General features: G+C 39.9%; 1 protein-coding gene across 17 annotated transcripts in view; it reads left to right on the top strand.

Annotated features, from left to right (window-relative positions):
• MEF2C (myocyte enhancer factor 2C) overlaps window positions 1-23,216 on the top strand; it is a 201,243-nt gene that overhangs the window by 113,629 nt on the left and 64,398 nt on the right. For 16 of the 17 annotated variants that reach the window (XM_077347569.1, XM_077347565.1, XM_077347559.1 and 13 more), the window contains one exon: window positions 20,625-20,768. In XM_077347569.1, coding sequence (XP_077203684.1) covers window positions 20,625-20,768 — 144 coding nt within the window. Of the gene's footprint in view, window positions 1-20,624; window positions 20,769-20,829; window positions 20,968-23,216 lie in introns of all 17 variants that reach the window. The other variant, XM_077347571.1, reaches the window with a different exon arrangement.

The raw sequence follows: 23,216 nt of genomic DNA, 5'->3' as shown, positions 1-23,216 counted from the left end.
TTTTATAAAATGTGACTCTTGACAACTACTTCAAAGGAAGCTTTCAGAGTTCCTTAGGTATCTTTCCTTACGTTTTTATTGTTTTGGCAAATCTCTGTTAAACTTCAATATATGCTGACTTTTGCCTTTGTTACAGTAAACAAATGTTAATTATTTATTTGTGTTCTGTATAATTTGCATCCATACTTAATGTATTAAGTAGATGTTATTGATTGAATCCATTTGCCTCAGATTATGAGAGGTCTCTAAATATGCAAGGCATGGTTTGCCTAAAGCTCAAAGTGAAATTAGTACGATCAGATATACAGCTTTATGAAAGCCTCAATTATATTTGCTTTATTAGCCCAGATATTTAATAATCATAATTCCATTGATCAGTTGTAAAATGTATTCATCATAATCAATTGAAACATGTTACTGATGCTTACATATTAGATATTTAATGCTGTTTAAATGTGCAATAATGTTTTGAAATTGCATTTTTCTAAACACTTTATAATTTTAGCAGATAAGCCTAGACTTTTTTTTAATACTCAGCAATTAACGGTCATGTAAATGTATCAGTAAAAGAAGTCCACCCAACTTTATTTTGATTAATTCAATATCTTTTGCAAATAGAAACTGGCATTAAGGGTAAAAATCTTTTATGTATTGGATATGCATGCATTATAAAAAGTCTCAAACCCACTTATTTACATCATCCTGTGCGATCTATAGACAACTATAATTACATTTTATGGAGCCCTATTATAAAAAAGTGCATGCACTTTATGTTAGGGTTGTTAAAGCATGAGTTTATTTCTTTGATCAAGCATTATAGCTCATAGGCTGTTCAAAGGAAGTAAATTATAGAACAGTCGATGAGAATATTTTAAACAACATGCAGCTGCTATAGATTGACTCAAAGGAGATCAAAATCTTGACAGAGAAGCAATTCCTAATGGATTGTGTGCTTTATATATTTTTACTTACACACACACACACACACACACACACACACACATATACACACAGAGCTGCAATGGGATCATATGTATAATACGACCAAACATAAAAGCACATAATGTATATTCAAACACTGTAATTGAGGGACTTAGTGTTAGTTATTAAATGGGTCTAGCATGTTCAGACTGATATCAGTGGCAGGCTCTTTCTCCCACCCCCTAGCCCAGAATTTTTAAAATGCATATGTTTCATAGCGAAACTTTTAAAATGATGTATGAAAATGACATTGATTCCTAAAGTGTACATTTCCTGAAACACAACCAGTGGGCAACTTCTATCCTGCTCTATAAGGATTTTTATTGCCATTTGGGGGTCTTTTATGTGGTATTGTCAGTTTCCTCTCCTTCTGTTCCATAGCAGCAGGAAACAGGACCCAGGATTACATTACAAGGTCTTTTGATTCCGTAAACCAAGAAAAGCATGTCATGAGATGTCTCAGTCCATTGCTATAAAATATGTTGCAGAATTGGTGAGACTGAGATTGCCTTTTGGATTCTGTAGGTTTGCTTGTATCTGACAGACAGCTAATTTCCTGCACAGTACAAGTTACATACATCGTGCACCTGAACAACAGCTAACACAACAGATCATTTGTAAAGCTTTTTTTTTTGCCATCAAGTCACAGTTGACTTATAGTGATCCCATAGGATTTTCAAGGAAAGAGACATTCAGAGGTGGCTTACCATTGCCTGCCTCCATATCACATATTCTTTGGAGGACTCCCATTGAAACACTAGCCCGGGCTAACAGATAGGTTAATCAAATTCACAGTTATCTAAACAATAGAGTAACTTTCCATGTAGTACCACTGCTAGAGTCAATTTCAGCATGAAATTTCCAGTGGAGATTTCAGTGACAAAGAAATGGCCAATTTCTACAATAGGGTGCAGCCTTAGAAGGAAGATTTTTTGACTTTCAAAATATCAAATATGCTTAAATATCTCTAAAACCTGTCTTATATAGATTTGAAAATAAAAATTGGACTTTCTGGCCATTTCAAACAAAATAATATCCCTATATAGAAATATTGCTAAAAAAAATCATACTCAGCTCATGAAAACATAATTTCAAATAACATAATTTCAAGCATGCAAGATAGACACAGTTGAATGAGATGGTCACACATGGGTGAGTTGCATGCTATTTCCTGAGCACAAGTGCTTTAGGATGCTTTGGGCTGATCCTGCATTGAGCAGGGGGTTGGACTAGATGGCCTGTATGGCCCCTTCCAACTCTATGATTCTATGATTCTAAATCTTGGAGGAATTTTTGTAGATTTTTTTCATTCCTGAAGGTCATCAAATTCTTCTGCTAAAAGGAAAAGATTACACTGTGTGTGTGTGTGTATCTATATCTAGATATGTGCTCAGACTACAGTTCATATGTTTCAGACTGAGAGTTTTTAAAGTTATTAATAGTGACTTAAAATCTTTACAATTAGAGGCTTTTGTCCCAATTTTTTCTCAATACTCTAGTACATTTTCTTTGAATATTCATTGACTCTTTGGGTTTCCAGAAGGCTGGAACACACTATCCCAGTGGTTCTCAACCTGGGGGTCAGGACCCCTTGGGGGTCAGATGACTCTTTCACAGGGGTTGCGGCAGGGCGAGCAGCTTGGCCGGAGGTTGCTGCCACTGTTGCTGCTCTCCTTGCAGGCACCCGCAATTAAGCCGTCAGGAGCACTTTCAGCGCAGCGCAGTCTCCCACCAAGCGTTCTAGGCTGTGGTGTAGCTTGGCATGACGAGAGGCAGACTTAAACTGAGAAACCCTTGAGAAAAAACAATGTATATACAATAATGAACAATGGATTTTCACGCCATTGGTTAGTTTCAGTTTAATTTCTGTGAAAGAACACTTGCATAATTTTATGGTTGGGGGTCACCATAACATGAGGAACTGTATTAAAGGGTTATGGCATTAGGAAGGTTGAGAATCACTGATCTATCCAGTATTCAGTCCCCTTCTCTAGACACACCAGTACTCTTCTTGAGTTTTAACTGACTCTTCAGATTTCACAAGGCAGTCTCTAACTGCACCAGACTAGGAACCTCTCAACTCTTCAGAAATATCTCCCTGTTTTGACAGGGTAGGGAAATTCTTCTCTCACTAGAAGATCTGTTTCCTTTCTTTGGCCTGAGTTGGAAGTCTTCATCTGACCAAACACTCTTCCTTGCCAACCTCCCAGTACTCTGTATGTCTTAAACTGCTCTCAGGTCTGAATTCAGACACTGTCAGTACTTGAGTCTTCTCAGTTGACTCTCCTCAGACTGAATTTCTCCTCAGCATTCAGCTTTTTTGTCTTTCTCTTCTCAACTAATGCTAACCAATCAGATTGAGCAGCCTGTCACTTAAGGCTCTCCTTCCTATGAAGAATTAACCCCTCACAGTCCTTTATCTTTTTGTACAGCCCTTCTAAGCTTTTAAAAGTGCAGTCCAGCACAGTCTCATACGTAAAGGAGCAAATTGAGGGGTATTGTCAGGAAGCAGAGTAAGAGTTGGGATTCTGAGGGGTAAGAGACCCCAGGTGACAGGAAAGTTAAAGAACACAGGCCTCAGGAGGCTTGACTACTTAAGAAGTAAGTCAGTTGACTCTGTGAGGAAAGGAGAAGTAGAGAAGGAAAATGATTAAGGAAAAGAATAGTCATAAAAAGTGCCATCAAGTTGCATTTGACTTACAAGCAAGAGACTAGCAGAAATGTTTTGTCATTGCCCACCTCTGCCTAGTGCAGTAGTTAAGAATTGTGACCTTTAATCTGAAGAACTAGCTTTGATTCCCTGTTCCTCCACATACAGCCAGCTGGATGATCTTGGGGTATGCACAGCTTTGTTGGGGTTCTGTCAGAGCAGTTCTGTCAGAACTTTTTCAACCCCGCCTACCTCACAAATTGTTGTGGGGAAGGGACAAATTGTGAGCCCCTTTGAGACTCCTTTGGATAATAAAAACCAATAATAAAAAAAATAATAAAAACCAATTCTTCTTCTTCAGTACTAGACTTCCTTGGTGGTCTTCCACTCAAGTACTAACCCGAGCCACCCCTACTTGGTTTCCAGGATCTAATGAAATAATTTAAGTTTGGACTATCCAGAGGTAAGGAAAATAACAGGGAAGGTAAGAAGATGATGGAAAGAGGACTAGTGAGAGTTATTGGTTGAACATGCTGTTTGCTTACAATGATGGATGAATGTGAGAAAGTAGAGGCTTTGGTAAACAAGTTAAATCACTGATGAAAATTGGATATGTAGTTAGGGAAATGCCATCAAGTCACAGTCAATTTATGGCAACCCAGCAAGGGGCTTTCAAGGAAAATGAGAAGCCAAAGTGGTTCGCCATTGCCTTCCTCTGCAGAATCTTCCTTACTCGTCTGCTTTCCAAGTACTGACCCAACTTCTGTGATCGTATGAAACTGGCCTGTACCATGCTGCCTTCTAAGTATAGACAAGTAGAAATATGGAAACTTATATTCTTTTTAATTTTTGTTTTGTTTTTTTGTTTTTTGTTTTGGTATTTGTTTTTTTTGGGGGGGAGGTTGTTTGAAAGATGTATAAATTGTCTGGCTATGCTGAGGAGTTTTTGCAAACATCTTGGGTTGATGCTTCAGTTGCCACCATGCAGTCACAAGGCTTAGTCTCTGAAAATGAGGGAGATAATATTAGAGACAACATGGATAAGCGGGCTGACTTTACATTAAGGAAGATACATGATGCAATAGCAATGTCTATCAAACCCTCCACTATGGCTTCTATAGTTCCTAAAGCATCTATAGTTTGGCCACTTATGTTAGTAAGGTTAGCCCCAGAATCCAATAAGAAGACATTTGAGGGAGTGTCCCAATTTTTAAAAGCAGTTTCTTTTTTGGTAGACACAACCTTAGATTCTTTAATGTTTGCGGCTAGAGCTCCAGCAGCCAGACTTGTTCTCTGGTTAGGAGCTTGATCAGCTGACAATCATTCAAAAACAACTGTAATTTCTTATCCTTTCCAGGGTGATAAATTGGTGAGTCTTTGAATAGAATTCTGGTGGAAACCAGAGATAGAAAACAGGTTCTCCTGAAATTTTTCAGCTGTGGTACTGATTGCAAATATCAAAGTTTCACTTTCAGATCTCAGAGTACTCTTCTCAGTATTCTGAAGTGATTGATGTATATCATATTCAAATAAGGTGATGTTTTTTTTTAAAGATACAATTTGATAAGCTGGACTACAAAGTAAATTAAAAATCTGCCATTTCTGTTGTTTATGAAAAGAAAAGAACTTTGGAATGGGGTTGAGGATATCTTGTCCTCTCTGTGGATTCGTCAGTTTTGCAAGTTCACATCCCAGTAGGAAGGTTATGTAATGAATGGGTCAGATAGAGCAAGGTGAAGGCAATACACAAGAAGACAGACTGTCTGTATGTGAAGCAGGTTAGGAAAATACTATAAGGGGGAGAAAAAAATCTTTGGTAGATGGTCAGAGAGAAGCAATATCTGCTATACCAGGATTGAGTTGTAAACTGCAGTTTATGGGAACTATACAGTGAGGAACTATACAGTGGTATATGCTGTGGTTGATAGTGATAATATGTTACCCTGCTTTGTTTGCCTGTTGTTTTGAAATGCTTTACCCCTTTGCATGAGTTGTTTCTGTTGTTAATTAAAATGTTCATGGCATTTCACTTCTATTCTGGTTCAAAATTTGATAAGTGAACTGGATCTCTGATGTAGCACATTATACTCCGCAGACTCAAGACCTTCAATTTCAAAGATTTATCTAAAAATTACATTTTATACTAGTTTTCCAGGTCCAGAATGGGAAATACCTAGAGATTTGGGTAGTAAAGCCTAAAGGTGGTGGGGTTTGGGGAAGGGTGGTACTTCAGTGGGATGTAAAAGCCAGAGAGTACCTTCCAAATAAACCATTTTTTGGAGAACTGATTTCTGGCACCTGGAAATCAGTTGTAATAGAGGTAGATCTCTAGCCACCACTTGAAGATTAGCAAACTATTTTATACACATATACTTATGGGTACCACAGCTAATGAGCTTTAGCATCTCAAATGGTGGTAATATGCTGAGAAATGCATTCACATATACCTCAGGCATCAAGCTGGATAAGTGAGTATTTAATGCACAAGAACAGTCATCTGTTCTTGTCATTGTCTGTTTCTGTCCTTCATGAACAGTCATGCTAGTGTATGAATTTTTCACTTTTTACTTAAAATGAGTATGTGATTACAGCTTTGGAAAGTCTAAACAGAATGCCAGTCTTGTTTAACCAATAGGATGGTTATGGATATTGTTAAACCAAAGTTAAAATTCTTACTCCCAAGGTGACCTTTAGCAAATTTAGTAAGTTATTGGCTCCATCTCAGTTTCTCATTCACAAAATAAATAAAATCTGTTTTCTCTTGAGAATATCAAGGTTAAAGTTTCATATTCTACCTGTAGATGCTTAGGACTGAATCCAAATTCTTCAGTAGATATTAACACTAACAGAGCAGTTCCATATTTGTTTCTCTGTGCCGCTCTGTCACTAAATCAATAGTTTTCGCTAGAATTAGCCATGCAGAATTTGGATAGGTGTGTGACATGGGACTCTTGCTCAGTCAGGATCCTCAAGAAAAAGAAAACAATCTTTTAAAAAGTTTTCCTGGGAATTTCAAAGGCATTTCAGTATTTTCTTCTTTCCAGATGTCTCCATTTATAGCAGCTAAATGTTGTCAGGTATAAATGGTTCTGCCTAATTGTCTTCATTAGCAGGATCCTTGAATTGTCAGGCCCCCTGTAGATAACAAGATTTGACAGTTTTGACTGAAGGAGCAACTTCCTGTATCAATACTACAAAGTGAAACTGGCTGAAAATGGTGCCTTGGCTTACTTAGTAGTGCTTTGCAGTATTTCATTACTAAAATAAGAACATGCAGTTAAGTTAAAATGAGAGTACTTACCTCCCTGGACTCCAGTCACTATCATGTACAATGAGCCTCAGCCAGCATGAATTTTTATGGATGGGGCCCCTCACCTTTCCCCCCTCCAAGCCCATCATTGTCCATTTTCGAAGGGGGGCAGATCAACATAAGCATATATGGTCATATCACCTGACACAAGGTTTCACAAAACCCCTGTTGAGAAAGCCTGATCTGGAGGTTGGCAAGCCTAGAACAAGACACTTACCATCAGCAGTTCTTCAGTTATTAGGAGTATCTCACTGTCTGAGAAATGAATTGGCCTTATATGAATCCCATGAACCAACAGGCCAAGCTGAAGAGGGAATGAAATGATTGCATGCCAAGCTGAAATAAATTATATGTTGCTATGATTTTCAAGTGTTTGTTGAAGTGCACCACAATACATGGATGATATTGTCAACAGCTGAAAAGGGAGGTGGCCACTGGCTTGTGACACCATCTAGAAGCTAACTCAATCATGTGGTAGAGAAAGAATAGATTACCCAAGTAACTGCTGCAGCTAATTCACAGTGGCAAAGTATAGATGAAAACAAGATGTCAGGGTGTTCAAAACATTCTGGATACAGCTTGAATTGGTCAATAGTTGCAATTAGAGGCACTTATTTATCAATAAATTAAGGCTCATCATGAGGTGAATTTAATAATAATGTTTTTAATTGGGTAACTCAAGTTCTAGTCCTTCTTGAGAATGACTGAAACCTTGTTAGTCATGCTCTTAAAGTTGAGCACTGTGATAGGATGGGCAGTCATATAAAGGGCATCAATTTGACTTCTTGATATTTGCAAGCCACACAGAAACCATTAATCGCTTTGCCTGATCTATATTCATTGTAGCAGCAGAATACAAAGCTAATATTGTATAGTTTTTAGAGTGTAGAAGTTGTTGAGTATGTGAAAGGCCAGATACTGTTGCAATAGAGCTGTGGTATTGCAGCACATTGATATCCGTGTAAGAAAGTCACATATTTGGAATTCTGCAAGCTTATGCTACTATGGACCTACCATTAGTGTAGTGTAGGAAAGCTGTGTCTTCTTCATAGATTTTGTTTATCTCACTTGCCAACAGATAAATTTCCACAAATGTTATAGCTGGCTATTTCAGTCATAAGCTACCACAGCTAGTTTTTTTAAGCAACGTGTTGTAACTGAAGGAGCAGGGTGTGTCAAAGCTGTATCTCTGAACATGCTTACTTGAAAGGAAGTTCCTTTGAAGTAAGTATGATTTAAGTCTGTTTCTTGACCTCATTTAAAAACTGATAAAATTACTAACACTTGCAGCTACTGCATATGTATTCGCTTCATTTTTCAAGCAGTTCTTAATTTGAAGAAAGTCTGCACAACCATCAATCCATGTTAGGTTTGATCATATTGTATCACATAAGTACATGTAGGACTTGATAAACAGCAAATCATGAGTTGTTGTTGTTGTTTTTAAATGAGAGTTTATATCATGCTGTAAACAGCTTCAAGCCTACTACGGGAGAGAGCTAGTCTAAAAATCTAATCATAAATCAAAAGATATGTTTTAAACTCCTCACCACTGTTCTTTGCCATTAAAGTTCCTCATAATTGATAAAAATTAAATGCATCACATGGAGAGGGAATCTTAGTAGTTCAATAAATGTGATTACAGATAGGCTTACCAACTGTCTTGAAAAGTTCCTGAAGATTTGTGAGCAGAGCTTGGGGAAGGTGTGAGCAGAGCTTGGGGAAGCAGAGATGTGATGCCATAAAGTCCACCCTCCAAATCTGCCCCTTTCTCCAGGGAAACTGATCTATCTGGAGATCAGTTGTAGTTATGGGAGAACTTCAGCTTGGAAATTGGCAACCATAACCAAAGCCCTGATTTAAGTGAATGCTTTTTTATGTTAAATGCAGAAAGATAAAAGGATACTTATCTAAATAAATTAATTGGCCCATGTACTCCAGATGGAGTTTGGAGGTTATATCTGGAACCTTCCAAATGCAAAATCTGTACACACTGGCATTGAGTTATGTAGCCTTTCCAATGAAATAAGCAACTAGAAGGTGTTAAAGAGAGTTATGCTGGTGGCGGGGGTTACAGTTTTTAGAAGACTGCAAATGCTGTCTTTTACACTGTCACCGTTCTCTTTCTCGCCCATCCATCCTCTTCATAATAGACACTTAATGGAGAATTATAAATGTTTCATTTTGCACAGTTGTGATTTTGCGTTGAGCTCTCTCATGGGAATTTCCCTGAAGAGATGTATCATAAACTGAAGACATTCTAACAAGCAGTTAAAATGCTTAGAACTGTTAATAGCTGTTTAAAGACAAGGCATACACTGGGGTTTTTTTTTAAGTAAGTGAACAGATCCTATTTAATGTATTCATAAAAGTAAAACAGGATTGTTTCAGTTTTGTAATTTACTAGAATCGTTTCTGTAGAACAATTTGCTTGTACGTTCTAACTTCTGTGAGACAGTTCAAACTGTGATTGATGTTAACCATTTCTAAGAAGCTAGTTACATCTTACACACAAATATGTAATATAGCCTTGACTTAAAACACGCACATACACAAACACGCGCACGCTCGCGCGCGCACACACACTACAAAGCCATTTTGAGGGTCAGGCCAGATTTGCAGCCAGAAGGAAGGAATGCCAAGCTCATTCTCCACTCGACCACCCACCATTCTCCAGTCCAGGTATCACCTGTACAAGGCTTTTCACCCATCACTTCAGGGAATGAGATAGGAATGTCTTTGGTAGATAGAGCGTTTGGATTTGAATTTCAATTTCTAAGTTACTGATTTTTTCTAACTTTTAGAACTGACTGAAAGGTTCACATGTTAAACAGAAGTTACCCTTTTCTGTTTGCATATCATTTTAGTTGGTAATGATCACTCTTGCCACTTTTTTTTTGTTCCAATGAAACTTGATCGACTGTAAAAATAACTTCTGAATTATTCCAGGGAGAAACCAGTACTAGCCCAATGTTTTCTTGAGGGCCTTTCAATGAAGGGCCAGGTGCTGTAGAAAGCAGGGTTTTTTCTCTGTTGGTGGCATATTTTATTTTATTTTATTTTTTTTGCTTAGTCAGCCCTCCGAGGCCTCTGCCAGCGTGCTACCTCTGGAAGGGCTGCCTTTCAGATGAAATGCAAAACCAAAATATTGTGGTCATTAAGACTTCCTCAGCGTGTTGTACAAAAATGTATGTATTAGTTCCAAAGTCTAAAGCTTAAAAAGTCTGTTTCTGGTAATTATATTCTGTCATTCACTTTCTGCTGGCTGCATCATTTCCTGCTCTAAAAATAGTTGCTGGCAAAGAATAATTCTGATGTTTCCACTGTAGAGGTGCCTGCAGTTTGAGATAGCAAAACAGCCCAAAAACATGGTGGAATATTTTAGAAATATGCATTCAAATGTAGTACATGATTTCTTTGGTTCTTTACTGTAAATTTAGGGCAAACACAGTTCATGTGTTAAGTTTTTTCAGTAGATATCTGATTTGTTTTTACTGTGCAAGTAAAACCATAACCCTCAAGTCCCGCTATAATATCTAGCACACCCTTGTTAGTTGACTGCAGGAGGTAGGAGGGATCTTGCCTTCTCAATATATTTTAGATGCGTGTTGTTTTTTAGGATGGGGTTTTATAGGGATTTTATATGTCACCCGTCTTGAGTCCAAGGAGGAAGGCGGGCTAGAGATTTAATAAATAAATAAAAATAAATAAATAAATAAATGAGCAACACTTGAATATTAAAGAAGAATGTAACATAGTGTTGGCAGCCTCCAGGTGTGCCCTAAAGATCTCCCAGAATTACAGTTCATATCCCCAGCCTACAGAAGTAAGTTTTCCTGGACTGGAGAAAATGGCAACTGTGAAGGATGAGTTTCATGGCATTATATCCCACTGAGGTCTTCCCAGGCTCCACCCACAAATCCCCAGGGATTACAAAACCATGAGTTGACCACATCAGCAGTTAGGTAGAGTCCGCATTGACCGTGGCTTCTTGTCCACTCAGTGGGATATCTTTGTTTATGTCTACATAATGTTCATAATTGCACTTGAAATGCTTTTAAATTCTCAGGGATTGAATGGAAGGGTACAATTATCCAGTTGTTCATGCTGGGATCTGTGTTTGTTAATTATGTAACCTTTTGCTTGTGTTAGCAGAATGGGAATGAGTAGGAATATTCAGTAAATTAAATTTAAGTATTTCTTTTAAAAATAACCATATGCACACAAAACTTATATCGTTCTTGGTTCTGCACATATTTCTAGCCAGGTCAGTTGAAGGCAAGACTTTATACTACTACCACCAAATAAGATACAATTGTATGCCCTTGGTGTTAGTAACGGGAGTTCTTGGAAATAATCTTGGGATATCATATTCTTTGAATTTTATTTATCATGAAATATACAACCCTTATTAATGAACTGCAAGGGATCTTGAAATTGCATTCTACTCTGTGGCGCAATTATTCTCCTTCCTTATAAATGGAATAAAGTTCTAAGGCATCTGAAAGACTTAATGGGGCAACAATAATTGATGAATTAGTATTTAACAATAGATTAAATTGCATTAAGTAGGACTTAAACAAGTATTGTTACAGCTGTTTGAATGTGGTTCTCTTGTGTTTCTGAATTTGCATAGAAATGTCACAAGCTGTATCTTTTTTATTTCATAGTCTATTAATGCCACTGTATATAGCTTCCCCCTTCCCTAAGTTTGTATTTAGCTGTATCCGCTGACTGAGGATTCACATCATACTCTCATTGTCTAGGCTGTAGTCATGACAGCTTATGCTCCAAGAAATCTCTTGGTCTTTAAGGTGCCAGAAGAAGGTTTTTGTTTGTTTGACTGCAACAGATTATCAGGTTGGCTACCCTGCTGAAATTTGTCTCTGGAATAAATTGCTTAACTTGTTCAAAAACCCTAACAGGGCTTAGCCCAGGAGTTTGCTTTCAGACCCTATTGGTTAAATTTAATGAACAGTTTATGTGTGCTAAATCCATTTCTGTTTCCACTTGTGTATCACTAGTGGATTTTTTGCGTGTCGTATATTGACAATGCAAACCTAAATAGAGTTCCAAGTCCAATTCAGGATTTCAAATTATAGAAGATTCATAGTGGTAGGTTCATATCTGAGGAAACTTACCTTATTCTTAAGTGGGAATTTCATGCTTGAACATTAGCGATAGTAGTGGTGGTATCAGTAACATCTGAGGAATGGGAACAGCAGTGCAGAGGAGAGCTGGTAAAGTAGCACAGCAAGAGAAAAGAAGACATGCATAGCTATCCAATGTATCCTAAATCAGCCCTGCAAACTCTCCTCATTGCCACTTTTTTCCTAATGTCTATAATGCATCTGATTTTTCTTCCCACTGCTTCATATATAGAAATACCATAATGATGCTAAGGCATCTCATGACTGTATAAACAGAGCAACAGTGAGGTCTGAAGCAAAAAGCTGTCGTGGAAGCTTGCTGAGTGATCTTGGAGCAGTCACTCATATCTCCCTAAGTTCACAAAATTAGTATGACCACAAGCACAATGGCGGCCACCATACCGGGCCACCAGCAGTTCCATGCAGTGGGGCAGCATACCCTGCCACTTCCCATATATACATGAGGAATGAAATCCCCTGGTGTACACGGTCCTCCCAGGAGTTGTGCCCACACACAACTCTGGGGTAGGCAGGTTCCGCAACACTGCGGTAGCGGCAGCAGGGGGGCAGGAGGCATCCCTGTGGGGGTTGACGAATACTCCATTTAGCTCTGTGATGGGACAAAGCTGGATGGGGTGTTTCATGCCCCTGCATGGACACTGTAGACAGGGGAGGAGCTGGGCCTAAATGGCCTGGCTCTTCCCTGTATGCATGGACCTGACCTGGCATGGGTGCCAATGGTGCCCGCGTTAAAAAAGGGAATGTTTAAAATTCAACATTTCCTTAATGCAGGGCATCAGAGGACCTAACATGGGCCAAGACCAGGAGAGGACTGGGCTGATGCCGACGTCGTGCATCTGCTGGGATTTGTCCAGCTGATGTTCGAGTGCTGGCCCGGCACACCCCTCCCATTCATAATTGGTCTATGAGGTTCAGATAGGCAAGGAGAATGGTGTAAGCTGCTTTGGGCCCACTGGGAGAAGAATATGGTACATGAAGTAAATAATGATTCGAGAGACTAAGGCTATGAATTTTAATAAGACCTCTTTCTCAGTTTCATGTTGCCCAGCCACCAAAAATGACTTGCACATGTAGCAGGGTAGCACAGATTAATCACAGAAAGCAGACCTTTCATATCACCCAACATTAATTCTGCCAAAATGTTTTAAAATGCAAACAGATCACATGTTCAGCTGAATGTCATTGATGTAACAAAGTGTTGATGAGATATCACATTTTGTGTAGGAATGCCTAAATCATGCCTACATCATCATCCTTATCCATGGTTCCTCTATATATTTTTGAAACAGCCTGGGGGGATGGAACGTGTCCGGCTGTCCAAGTTGGAATAGGGCCAATGAGGGCTCTGCCCCTGCAGCTCCCGCCCTCTGTCCCTGGACTCTAGCCTCTTTGCTTTCAGACGAGCCTCAGTGCCTAGAGCCAGCAGCAGGTAAGGGGAGAGGGCCCTGGGCAAAGGGTCATGGTGGAGGGCCTGCTAATGCTAATGAGGGCCTCCCAGTCTGCTGAGCCTGCTAATGAGGGCCTCCTGTCCTGCTAAGGAGGGCCTCCCAGCCTGCTGACTGCCTGCTAAGGAGCTCTGTCCCGAGCCTGCTATCAAGCTGGCTCCAGCGTCCCAAAGCGACCTTAAGCTGCTTGGGGGGAGGCGGGGGGGGGACTTTCAAGGCCTGTTCTTAGGAACGGGCTTTGAAGCTAGTTTAAAAATAATATGAGATAACTGCACTGTACCTTTACTTACTGGGGATATATTCTGAAAGAGAGTTGGCACCAACTATTAGTTAAAAATATTTAGCAAAATCATTTGATCTTGAATTTCATCTTAAAATCGTAAAGAAACACTTTGAAATTTTACATACCATGACTGCTCAAGGAATTGAGTTAGTTCAGAGTGCAAACAGTATTATCCAAATAACTGAATGCAGAAGGAAAATACCTGCCAACACAGTTGATAAGACATGGTATAAGACAAGAGTGGACAAACAATGACTTTCCTGGTATCTATGGACTACAATTACCAATGCTGGTAGGGGCTCATGGTAATTGTGGTCCAATGATATCTGGAGAGCCACAGTTTAGTCATCCCTGATATAAGACAAAGAATATTTTTTATTATAGGTGGTGGAACTAGATCTGTGCTAATTTCAAAAGAATTTGTTCTTTTCCAGACATGGCGTCTAGGGCTTGTTCATTTCCCATCAGTGGAAGAACGGCATGGGTAGGAGAGAAGCTCTTTAAACTTTGTATCCCTGAACCAGGTTCCCGTTGTAGAAACAACCACACAGGTGTAGGAAAATTCAGATACCCATATGTTTTCCCCAGGTGCAGCAAAAGCACTTTGGGATGGCTTTTTAAAGAAGAAAAATGGAGGGGGGGGAGAAGATTAAAGATTTAGCTTCACTTCCCCTCATGTTACATCCCCCCTCAAAAAAACAGCCTGAGCAGCTGCACTTAAAACATTTTAAAAGGTTTTGAAAAAAAACACCATTAGCAACCATGGATCTAAGGCTGCAGTCCTAAGGATACTTTCATGGGAATAAACCCCACTGAGTAAAAAGGATGCCCTGAACGTAATATTTAATCCTGCCTTAAGTTCTATTCTTCATGCCAAGTGTTCTAACAGGAGATATAAACCATTCTGTGAGCGGAAGATACTTTGGATCCAGACCATATCAGTAGATAGTTGGGCTGAGGAGCTGTTTTATAGCAATGCACTCTCTTATTCCAAATAGAAACAGTCACTTTATTAGTAGTATATAGTAGTAGTTTTGAACTTTGTATGTGAACAAATTTGAAACCCTTCTGAGAGCTAATGTGGAAAGAAAAAAACAATACAAAATGGAACAGGAAAAATAACATTCTCAAACACTTCTTGCACATTGAAGAGCTGAAAATTATGGCAGCATTATGAAGTACAGAAAGCAGGCTGCTGAAATCCACAGAGATTAGCAGCCCCAGTCTGTAGAGGCACAGCCAAGAAAAGCCATCTATGGCCATGTTGCAACAGAAGCAGCTACGATTGGCTGCTGTCATTTGGTCTGTGCCAGAGCAGACAACAGGTGCAGAGTCGCTGACAGGTGTGGATATCTAGGATAAATAAGATTGCTGATGCCTAGCGATGTAGTCTTGTGTCAGATTGTAAACTGCTGAGCTCTCGCAGAATGGGGCGCCAACTTGCATGTTTTCAGATCACTTGATGTGCCCTTGTGCAGTCCCCCTCCCTTCTGGATGAATTTCTGGATGACTAAACTCAAGTCTTGCCACTACTCAGGGATGTTGATGTCTGAGGATGTAAACCACCAAAATGTCTTTCACACAAGCCTCTTGGATTGTTTATCTTTGAGCCAAAGGGGGTTTCTGTGGTAGGAGTTCCTAGTGAGTTATTTCCAAACCATGTGTCAGTTGTATATAAATTATAATTTGGTATTCTGTCTCATATACAAATTATAATTTGGTATTTTGTTTCAATGACCAAATTAAGCATGTAGATTTAGAAACTTCAGAACATCCTGCAGTTGGAAAGAATGAGAATATAATTTTCAGACAGAAAAGCAGAGGCTATAGATCAGGAATCAGTGAGTGGAGTCCACAGGGCCAAATTTAAGATATACATACCTCCCCCCCCCCTACTATTTTAAGAATAAGAGGGCTATGGAAGAGTTCATGATTATATCAATAGGACTTGTTGAGAGCCGTCTTTGAAGTGATAATTTTACCCTGGTCTTTCCGTGACCTTCTTTCCCATGTCCCTTCCTTTTCTGATTCAAATCTGCATCTAAATCTTGCTTGCTTGTTTTTTGTTTATTTAAAATACAAATTTTCGTGATCAGCTCATCAAGTGAGCTGTGTTTTTTGCTTGCTTAGATAACCTAGTATTGATGCAGAACATTGGCATGAATAGACCTGAGGACTTCATTGGTTTATCTGCTGAACTGCGAGTTTGTGTCCTGAATATTGCAGGGCTTGCATTTTAAAAAGACGTTGCATCAAAAATGATTTTGTACATTTTAATGGTCTTTAAATGGTGTTCTGAAAAATTAAAAGCTACCTTTGAGAAAATGCTGTCTAGCACTTTTATTGAACTTTCTGCATTGCCAAATACAGTGGCAGTCCCTATACTCACAGTGGGGGTGATTTGGGAGTACATTGCACAGATTTCTGCCTCCTTGAGTTACCCAAGACATAAATCTTTCTAATGGGAGCAAGGAGTGTAAGACCTGACTGGCCTTCAATGGCAGAGAAAGACATTTCAGATCCAAAGTGAACAGGAATGACTGGGGGAATCAGGCTTCATCACTACTCAGAGATTCATTTCCCTTCTGTGTTATGAGGAATAATAATTTTTTCACAGCTGTACTTGGAGCCTTCAAGGTTTTTTGCTGTGCTGTTTTTCTGGATTCCAGGAATTTGAGCAGAAGTCCTCTGTTTATCCTTTAGGAGCAAAAGTGATACATTTTCTCACTAAATAATATGATGAATAAAAATATATGATGAATAAAAATATATTAAATTCCAAATGAGAAATCCAGGTCCCTACAACATTATGCTATGCATGGTTTATTGGGAGTTGTGTCCAGTAGGGCTTACTTTTGAGTAGGAGTGCATAGAACTGAAAACTTAGTATATTCTAGCAAATACATAGGTGTCAAAGTGGTAACAAATGAGGCCAAATGTATAACATACAAATGAAATAGAGTTTATAATGCATAATTTAAAAAATAAAATAAAGGTTACTCCTTACGGATGCCAGCATCCTGGTGGGACTTGGGGATCCCGCGGAATGACAATTGATCTCCAGACTACAGAGATCAGTTCCCCGAGGGGGGGGCAGAAAATGGATGCTTTTGAGAGTGGGTTGTATGGCATGGCATCCCTCTGAGGTCCCTGTCTCCCTAGGCTCCATCCCCAAATCTCCTAACCTGGGTCTGGCAACCCTAGCCTCCCATCGCCCATCAGTAGCTAGTGAGGACCTGGCGACCCTATTATTCCCCAATTCCCCAATTTTCAGTTGGCCAGACAAGCAGCAAGCTTTACCATCTAGCAATGTTTGCATCCCTACTGAAACCCAGCAGGGTTGTGAGGGTTTAATCTGGTTCTTCTACTTATCCCTTTAATATCTATTTGATCTTCAGACAATTATCTGTGATGTCACTCAACTTAACTTTGTGCCATGAAAATCATCAGTTGTCCATTTTGTTCACTATTAAAGTAACAGGAACGCACCCCCCCCCCAATCCAGTCGGCATCCTTACATGCCAGGAGTGTACGAAAGAGTCAGTTTTTCAGCAACAGCAAAGAAACACCAGCAGAGCAGGTCCTGTGCTATTTTTCCGCCTCTACTCTGCCTTTCCAAGTGCCCTGCCCTGTTCTTCACACCAAAGTCGTAATTCAAAAATATGTGCTGCCTCAAGGAAAAAAGAAAACCCTGGGATTTGTAGAAATACTTTTGAAATACATCTGAATGTCAGAGGTTACCCTGTGGTATTAGACAACTTGCTTCTGCAGCATATTAATGTCCCTGAGGTGACCAAGGTGATAGTGTTTTTATGGCTAGATCGGAACTCAGGTCTCTTGATACTAGCCACTAGTAAGCAGTGTGGCAAAAACTGTGATATTGTTCCACTGAATGGACGATTAAAGCGTGATGTGCACATAAAATGTCTCTTCTGTGTACAGCATTCATGACATTCCCTGTGTGCAGCAGTTCTTAGTTCCAGTCTCACCCAAAATTACTTTCAGTAAGTTTGAACGTTACCATGAGGTGTCCCAACCAGAAGGTCTAACTGTAGCCCCCTGCATATGCTTAATGGCTTTCTTGAAAAGAAATCAAATGATACATTTGTAGCTGTTATTAGATATTAGTTGACACATTCGTATACTGTCCATACTCCTAGGAGTTCTGAGAAATGGCGGTTGTTTCCTTTCATCTTCATAACATATATGTGCAGTTGGTTGGGCTAAAAGTCACTTGCTCAAGACTACCTAAAGAGCTTGGCAGCTGAATGGAAATCTGAACATGAGTTTCATGACATCTGAATTCCCCTCTTCTGCTCTGCAGGGCAGTGCCTCTTTCTCTTCCTTCTACTTCTTCAAGTCACAGTAGAGCCCATCAGGTGTACTTCTGTGGTAGAAATCTAAATAAGGAAAGGTATTTAGACTGGACTTCTGTAACTCGCTCTATGCAGGTTTGCCCTTAGCCTTGATCCAGAAACTACAGCTGGTCCAAAACTCCGCAGCCAAGGTCCTCACAGCAACAACACGGAGGTCTCACATTCGGTCCATTCTCCATCAACTATAATGGTTGCCAGTTGAATTCTGGATCAGGCTAAAGGTTCTCCTTGCCTATGCCCCTTTACGCTCCACCACCACCACCAACTGGCTAATGATCCCTGGCCCAAAAGAAGCCCACCTAGTCTCAACCAGGGCCAGAGCCTTCTCTGTCCTGACCCCCACCTGGTGGAATGAGCTCCCGGAGGAGATCAGGGCCCTGATGGAGCTAAAACAGTTCCGCAGGGCCTGCAAAAGGGAGCTTTTCTACCAGGCATTTGGTTGAGACTGAGCGAAACCAACAACATCCACAGGGCCCCTGCTCCCTCCCTCACAGAAATCCATCCATGAGTTCTGTCCTGGACCTGTTTGCATCAGTTCCCCTGTTAAAGTTATTAATGTTATTAATGTTAATGTTGTTTTATGGAAAACTAAATTCCATTTACTGTTTTATGTGTTTCATGTAAACTGCTCTGAGCCTCAGGGGAGGGCGGTATATATTTTTAAAATTTATTTTATGTTTAATTAAAATTATATACCACCATTCCCAAAAATTCTGGCTCATGGCAGTTTACAACATTTACAATAAAACAATAAAATCAGAGTTCATAAAAACAGCAACCCAATGGTGGTAATAATTAATACAACCCGACCTGTAATGCTACAGAATTAGATGTTGGAACAGCTGAGGATGGACACACTTTGGGGTAGTTCCTGCCCGTCAAGTACCTGAGCATAGCAACTGGGGGGGGGGTCTACCAAGTACCATAGCAACATGGTACTTGCCATGCTTGGCCTCAACCAAACATCTCGTGGAAGAGCTCTATCTTGCAGATCCTGCGGAACTGAGAGAGTTCTGATGGGGTCCACAGCTCTTCTGGGAGCTCATTCCACCAGGTAGGGATCAGGACCGAAAAGGCCCTGGCCCCGGTCAAGGTCAAGTATGCTTCCTGGGGTCCCAAGATCATCAGCAGATTCATACTCAAAGATTGAAGTGCCCTGAAGGGGGCATAAGGAGGTAAACGGTCCCATAGATAAGTAGGACCCAAGCCTATAAATAAAATATAATAAATTAAAAATAAATAAATAAATAATATGTGATAGGCGCATGAGTTGATTCAGGTATGTCTTGGTGCTTCTGCTTGTGTGACTCACAAATAAATGTATCCATGTTATTTTCAATTTTTCTTGATGACCTTAGGCAGAAGGAATCTGCATTGGGACGTTTCATCCATTCTGTATCTGGAATTGCATTCAGTGTATTGTTTATTGGTCTTAATTTTCATAACATAAAATCAATTTTTGATTTCTCCTGTTAACATTTTTGGTATGAGACTGAGAATGTGGGAGAAATGTATAACATGGGTATATAACATGATTGTATAACATGATTTAGGACCAAACTAGATGCAGTCTAGGGGTTTTGTTTGCTTATTTCATTCAGAGTATGTGTGTGTGTGTGGGTGGGGGGAGACACAGGTCTTGTAGGCATGAGTTTGTTTAACCTTTTCCTCTCCTTCATTTCCCCTATCAAAATCAAGCATAATTAGGAATTGCTCTGGATAAGCCAAATATTAACTTTGGGTGTAGGGGAAAAGATTTATATCAGGGAAAAGGACACAGAGGGAAATCCTCACAGCTTTCTCCCCACAGCCACAGCCCAACCCTGTTCATAGATCCCTGATTTGCCCCTTAACATCCTTATCCGAGTCATGTCTCCCCAATCTTGGTTGCTACTGTTGCACAGCAGTAATCATTCATTTCTAAATTTTCCTGTGTGAACCAACAAATGATGTGCTCTCATTGTGTTACAGTACCCTACAATGCGTGGGTTTAGCCTTGTTGCAGAAAGATCTCCCCTCTGCCACACTAAGACTTGCAGGAAGCCCCTCCTTCATCAAACATATTACCTTTCTCTGTATGTTTTCATAGATGATACTGCTGAAATGTATAACCCACTGATGTTTCTGTTGCAGGAGAAAGTGTAGGTGGTACCGGATACTTTTTTTTGTTATTAGATTGTATCCTTTTATTGACTGACTCCAGCTTCTGGAGAGGTCACGGTGGTGCTCTCTTTGCTGCTGGTAACAGGAGCTGCTGTTTGTTGACCTAATGCATCTCTCTTCTCTTTCTCTCCCTAATGTAAAATGCAGTCGCCTTTAACCACCAGGAAGTCTGCGTGATAGCAGTGGCCCTGGCTCTCTCTTGCAGCCTGTGTCAAGGCTTGAACTTTCCAAATTATGTATTTCAGACATTGAGAAAGAAAGGACTTAATGGCTGTGACAGTCCAGACCCCGATGCAGACGATTCAGTAGGTCACAGCCCTGAGTCTGAGGACAAGTACAGGAAAATTAATGAAGATATTGATCTAATGATCAGCAGGCAAAGATTATGTGTAAGTACTCCAAGCTCCCTTTCATTTGTTTTACTTTCTGATATTTCTCTGAACCTGGCAGGCATTGAACAAGAAAGAAAACAAAGGCTGTGAAAGCCCTGATCCTGACTCCTCTTACGCCCTCACCCCACGCACTGAAGAAAAATACAAAAAAATTAATGAAGAGTTTGATAATATGATCAAGAGCCATAAAATACCTGTAAGTACCAAAGGTTAGATGGCTGTCTGCTGTTAACTGCTGCAGTAACACACTCTAACCCTTTCAGTCTTGGTTTCTTACTAATATATATATATATATATACATGTCTGTATGTATGTATATTTATATATATTCAGTAAGGAACACATTTTGACATCTTCCCCCTCTAAAACCAAATTGCATTTATAGGAAATACCGCACCAATATATATTTCCCCCCATGAGGCGTGTGAAATTTAATGAGTTGCATCTGACATATAAACAAAGCAAAAGGCAAAAACCCTAAAGAAGGAAGTTAAACTGTGTGTTATGTACAGTGGATGTTCAAAATTCTGGTTTACCACACCAGTTTACCCCAAAATGTATTTAGAGAACAACTGTTGGAAATATTGCTGTGGACATCTTAATGTGCTCACAGACAGCTTTCTGTGGGTATATAGGAAGAGAGAGAAAATGAACGACACAAAGATGTAATTCACATCACATATTATTTACTTATTTATCAAGACAATTTCTACCCTGCCCTTCTGTCATGCAAACAGCACCAGAGATGGCTCACAATGTGGCATCAGAGACATTGTGAAGATTTTCTTAAAGTTTTTAAAGTATCTGAAAAAAATGTGAGTCCTGCTACCACACAAGATTATTCTCTGAAGACAGTTACCACACTGAAGGGTTATGTAGCTTATTGCTGGTTGCAGGGAAAACAGACTGCATGAGAGCCTAATGGTAGCATTCAGTCACGTTTGTGTGTTGGAGGTGATTTTACAGCTTTATCAGAAAACCTGCTTTGATTCCATCAGCATTTCTCTTAATGCTTTAACGAGCGCTAAATTTTGTTTTAACCAAGACGGATTTTCTAACAGTCATATGCCTTGCCAGATACTTAAGAGAAATAACTCTGCATGTGGCTATTTTGTTTGCACAGATGTAAAGGGGAGGGGGAACCTCCACAAGAATACTAAATAAATGCTGTTTGTGCCATTTAGTACTATATGCAGTTGTGAATTCTGAAGGGATAGCTGTGTTAGTATTAAATAGCAAAAAAAGACAAATCCCCCTCCCCCCAAAAAACATCCTTTGGCACCTGGAAGACTAACAATAATAAGGCTCTTTATGTGGGGAGCTCTTTGGGAAGACCCACTTGTTTCCTGGGATACACATAGGTTTCCCAAACGGGCCCAGTACTCCTCTGGGAATGTTAGAGGCTGGGGAAGTGGTATGTGGGAAAAGGTAACAGCCCCCACTGCACTGTGGTCCTCATCAGACATGATGCTAGAACTCACCTCTCACATGCAACTTTGTTCTATCTGTTCCTTAGTGGGAACCAAGACCAAACCTGTGTATTCCATAATGTGTGAGGAGCTCTATAAGGTTCCATCCCGTGATCGTTCACACGCATGCTAAATGTGCTAGTCTTCTCGGTGCCACAGAACTGCTACATTGAAGAGCATTATGTGCTTTTGTTACATTTATAACCTGATTCCCCACTTCTAAACCCGTCTTCAACTTCTCTACTCCACTTCTCCACCCATTTTCTTTCTTTTGTTAATTACGGAAGAGAATGCAGCATTAAGGGTCCTTGTGAATACATGCTGGTAAGTTAGGAAAGCATTTCCGAAAACTCTTAGGATGAGTTCAGACAGGGTAGATAATTGCATTTATCTTATGATAATAAGCTGTAACAGCATCTAGATATGATTGTCATCTGATTAAGGTATGGGGTTCATTGTTTTGTTTGGTCTAAGTCAAGTCAGTTCCACCCTTGAGAAGTCAGTGTGAGGTAGTAGTTAAGAGTGGCAGCTTCTAATCTGGAGAACCAGGTTTGATCCCTCGCTCCTCTACATGCAACCAGAAGAAGAAGAAGAATTGGTTCTTATATGCTGCTTTGCTCTACCTGAAGGAGTCTCTTTGGACTAGCCACAGTTCTCTTAGGGCTGTTTTTGCAGAGCAGGTCTGTTAGAGCCCTACCTACCCTTCAGTTAGTAAATAGCAGGTTATAAAAAATAGCATCTTATTTTAAAAAAACAGCTTCTTCCTTCACAGAACTTGAAGTGGCATGCATGATTCTTCTTTCCTCATTTTATTCTAACAACCACTCTGTGAGGCATATTAGGAAAGAAAGTAACTGTACCAAGGTCATGATATCTATAGGATACAACCCAATGACCATTTACGCACTGGGAACTTCACTGCCCCAGCTCCCGTGCAGGAGCACAAATTGGGGGTGGACGAGGTGCACTGGGCCAA

Source organism: Paroedura picta, chromosome 7, assembly GCF_049243985.1.
Source record: "Paroedura picta isolate Pp20150507F chromosome 7, Ppicta_v3.0, whole genome shotgun sequence".
Classification (NCBI taxonomy): Eukaryota; Metazoa; Chordata; class Lepidosauria; order Squamata; family Gekkonidae; genus Paroedura; species Paroedura picta.
This window is presented reverse-complemented; position numbering and strand designations above follow the sequence as displayed.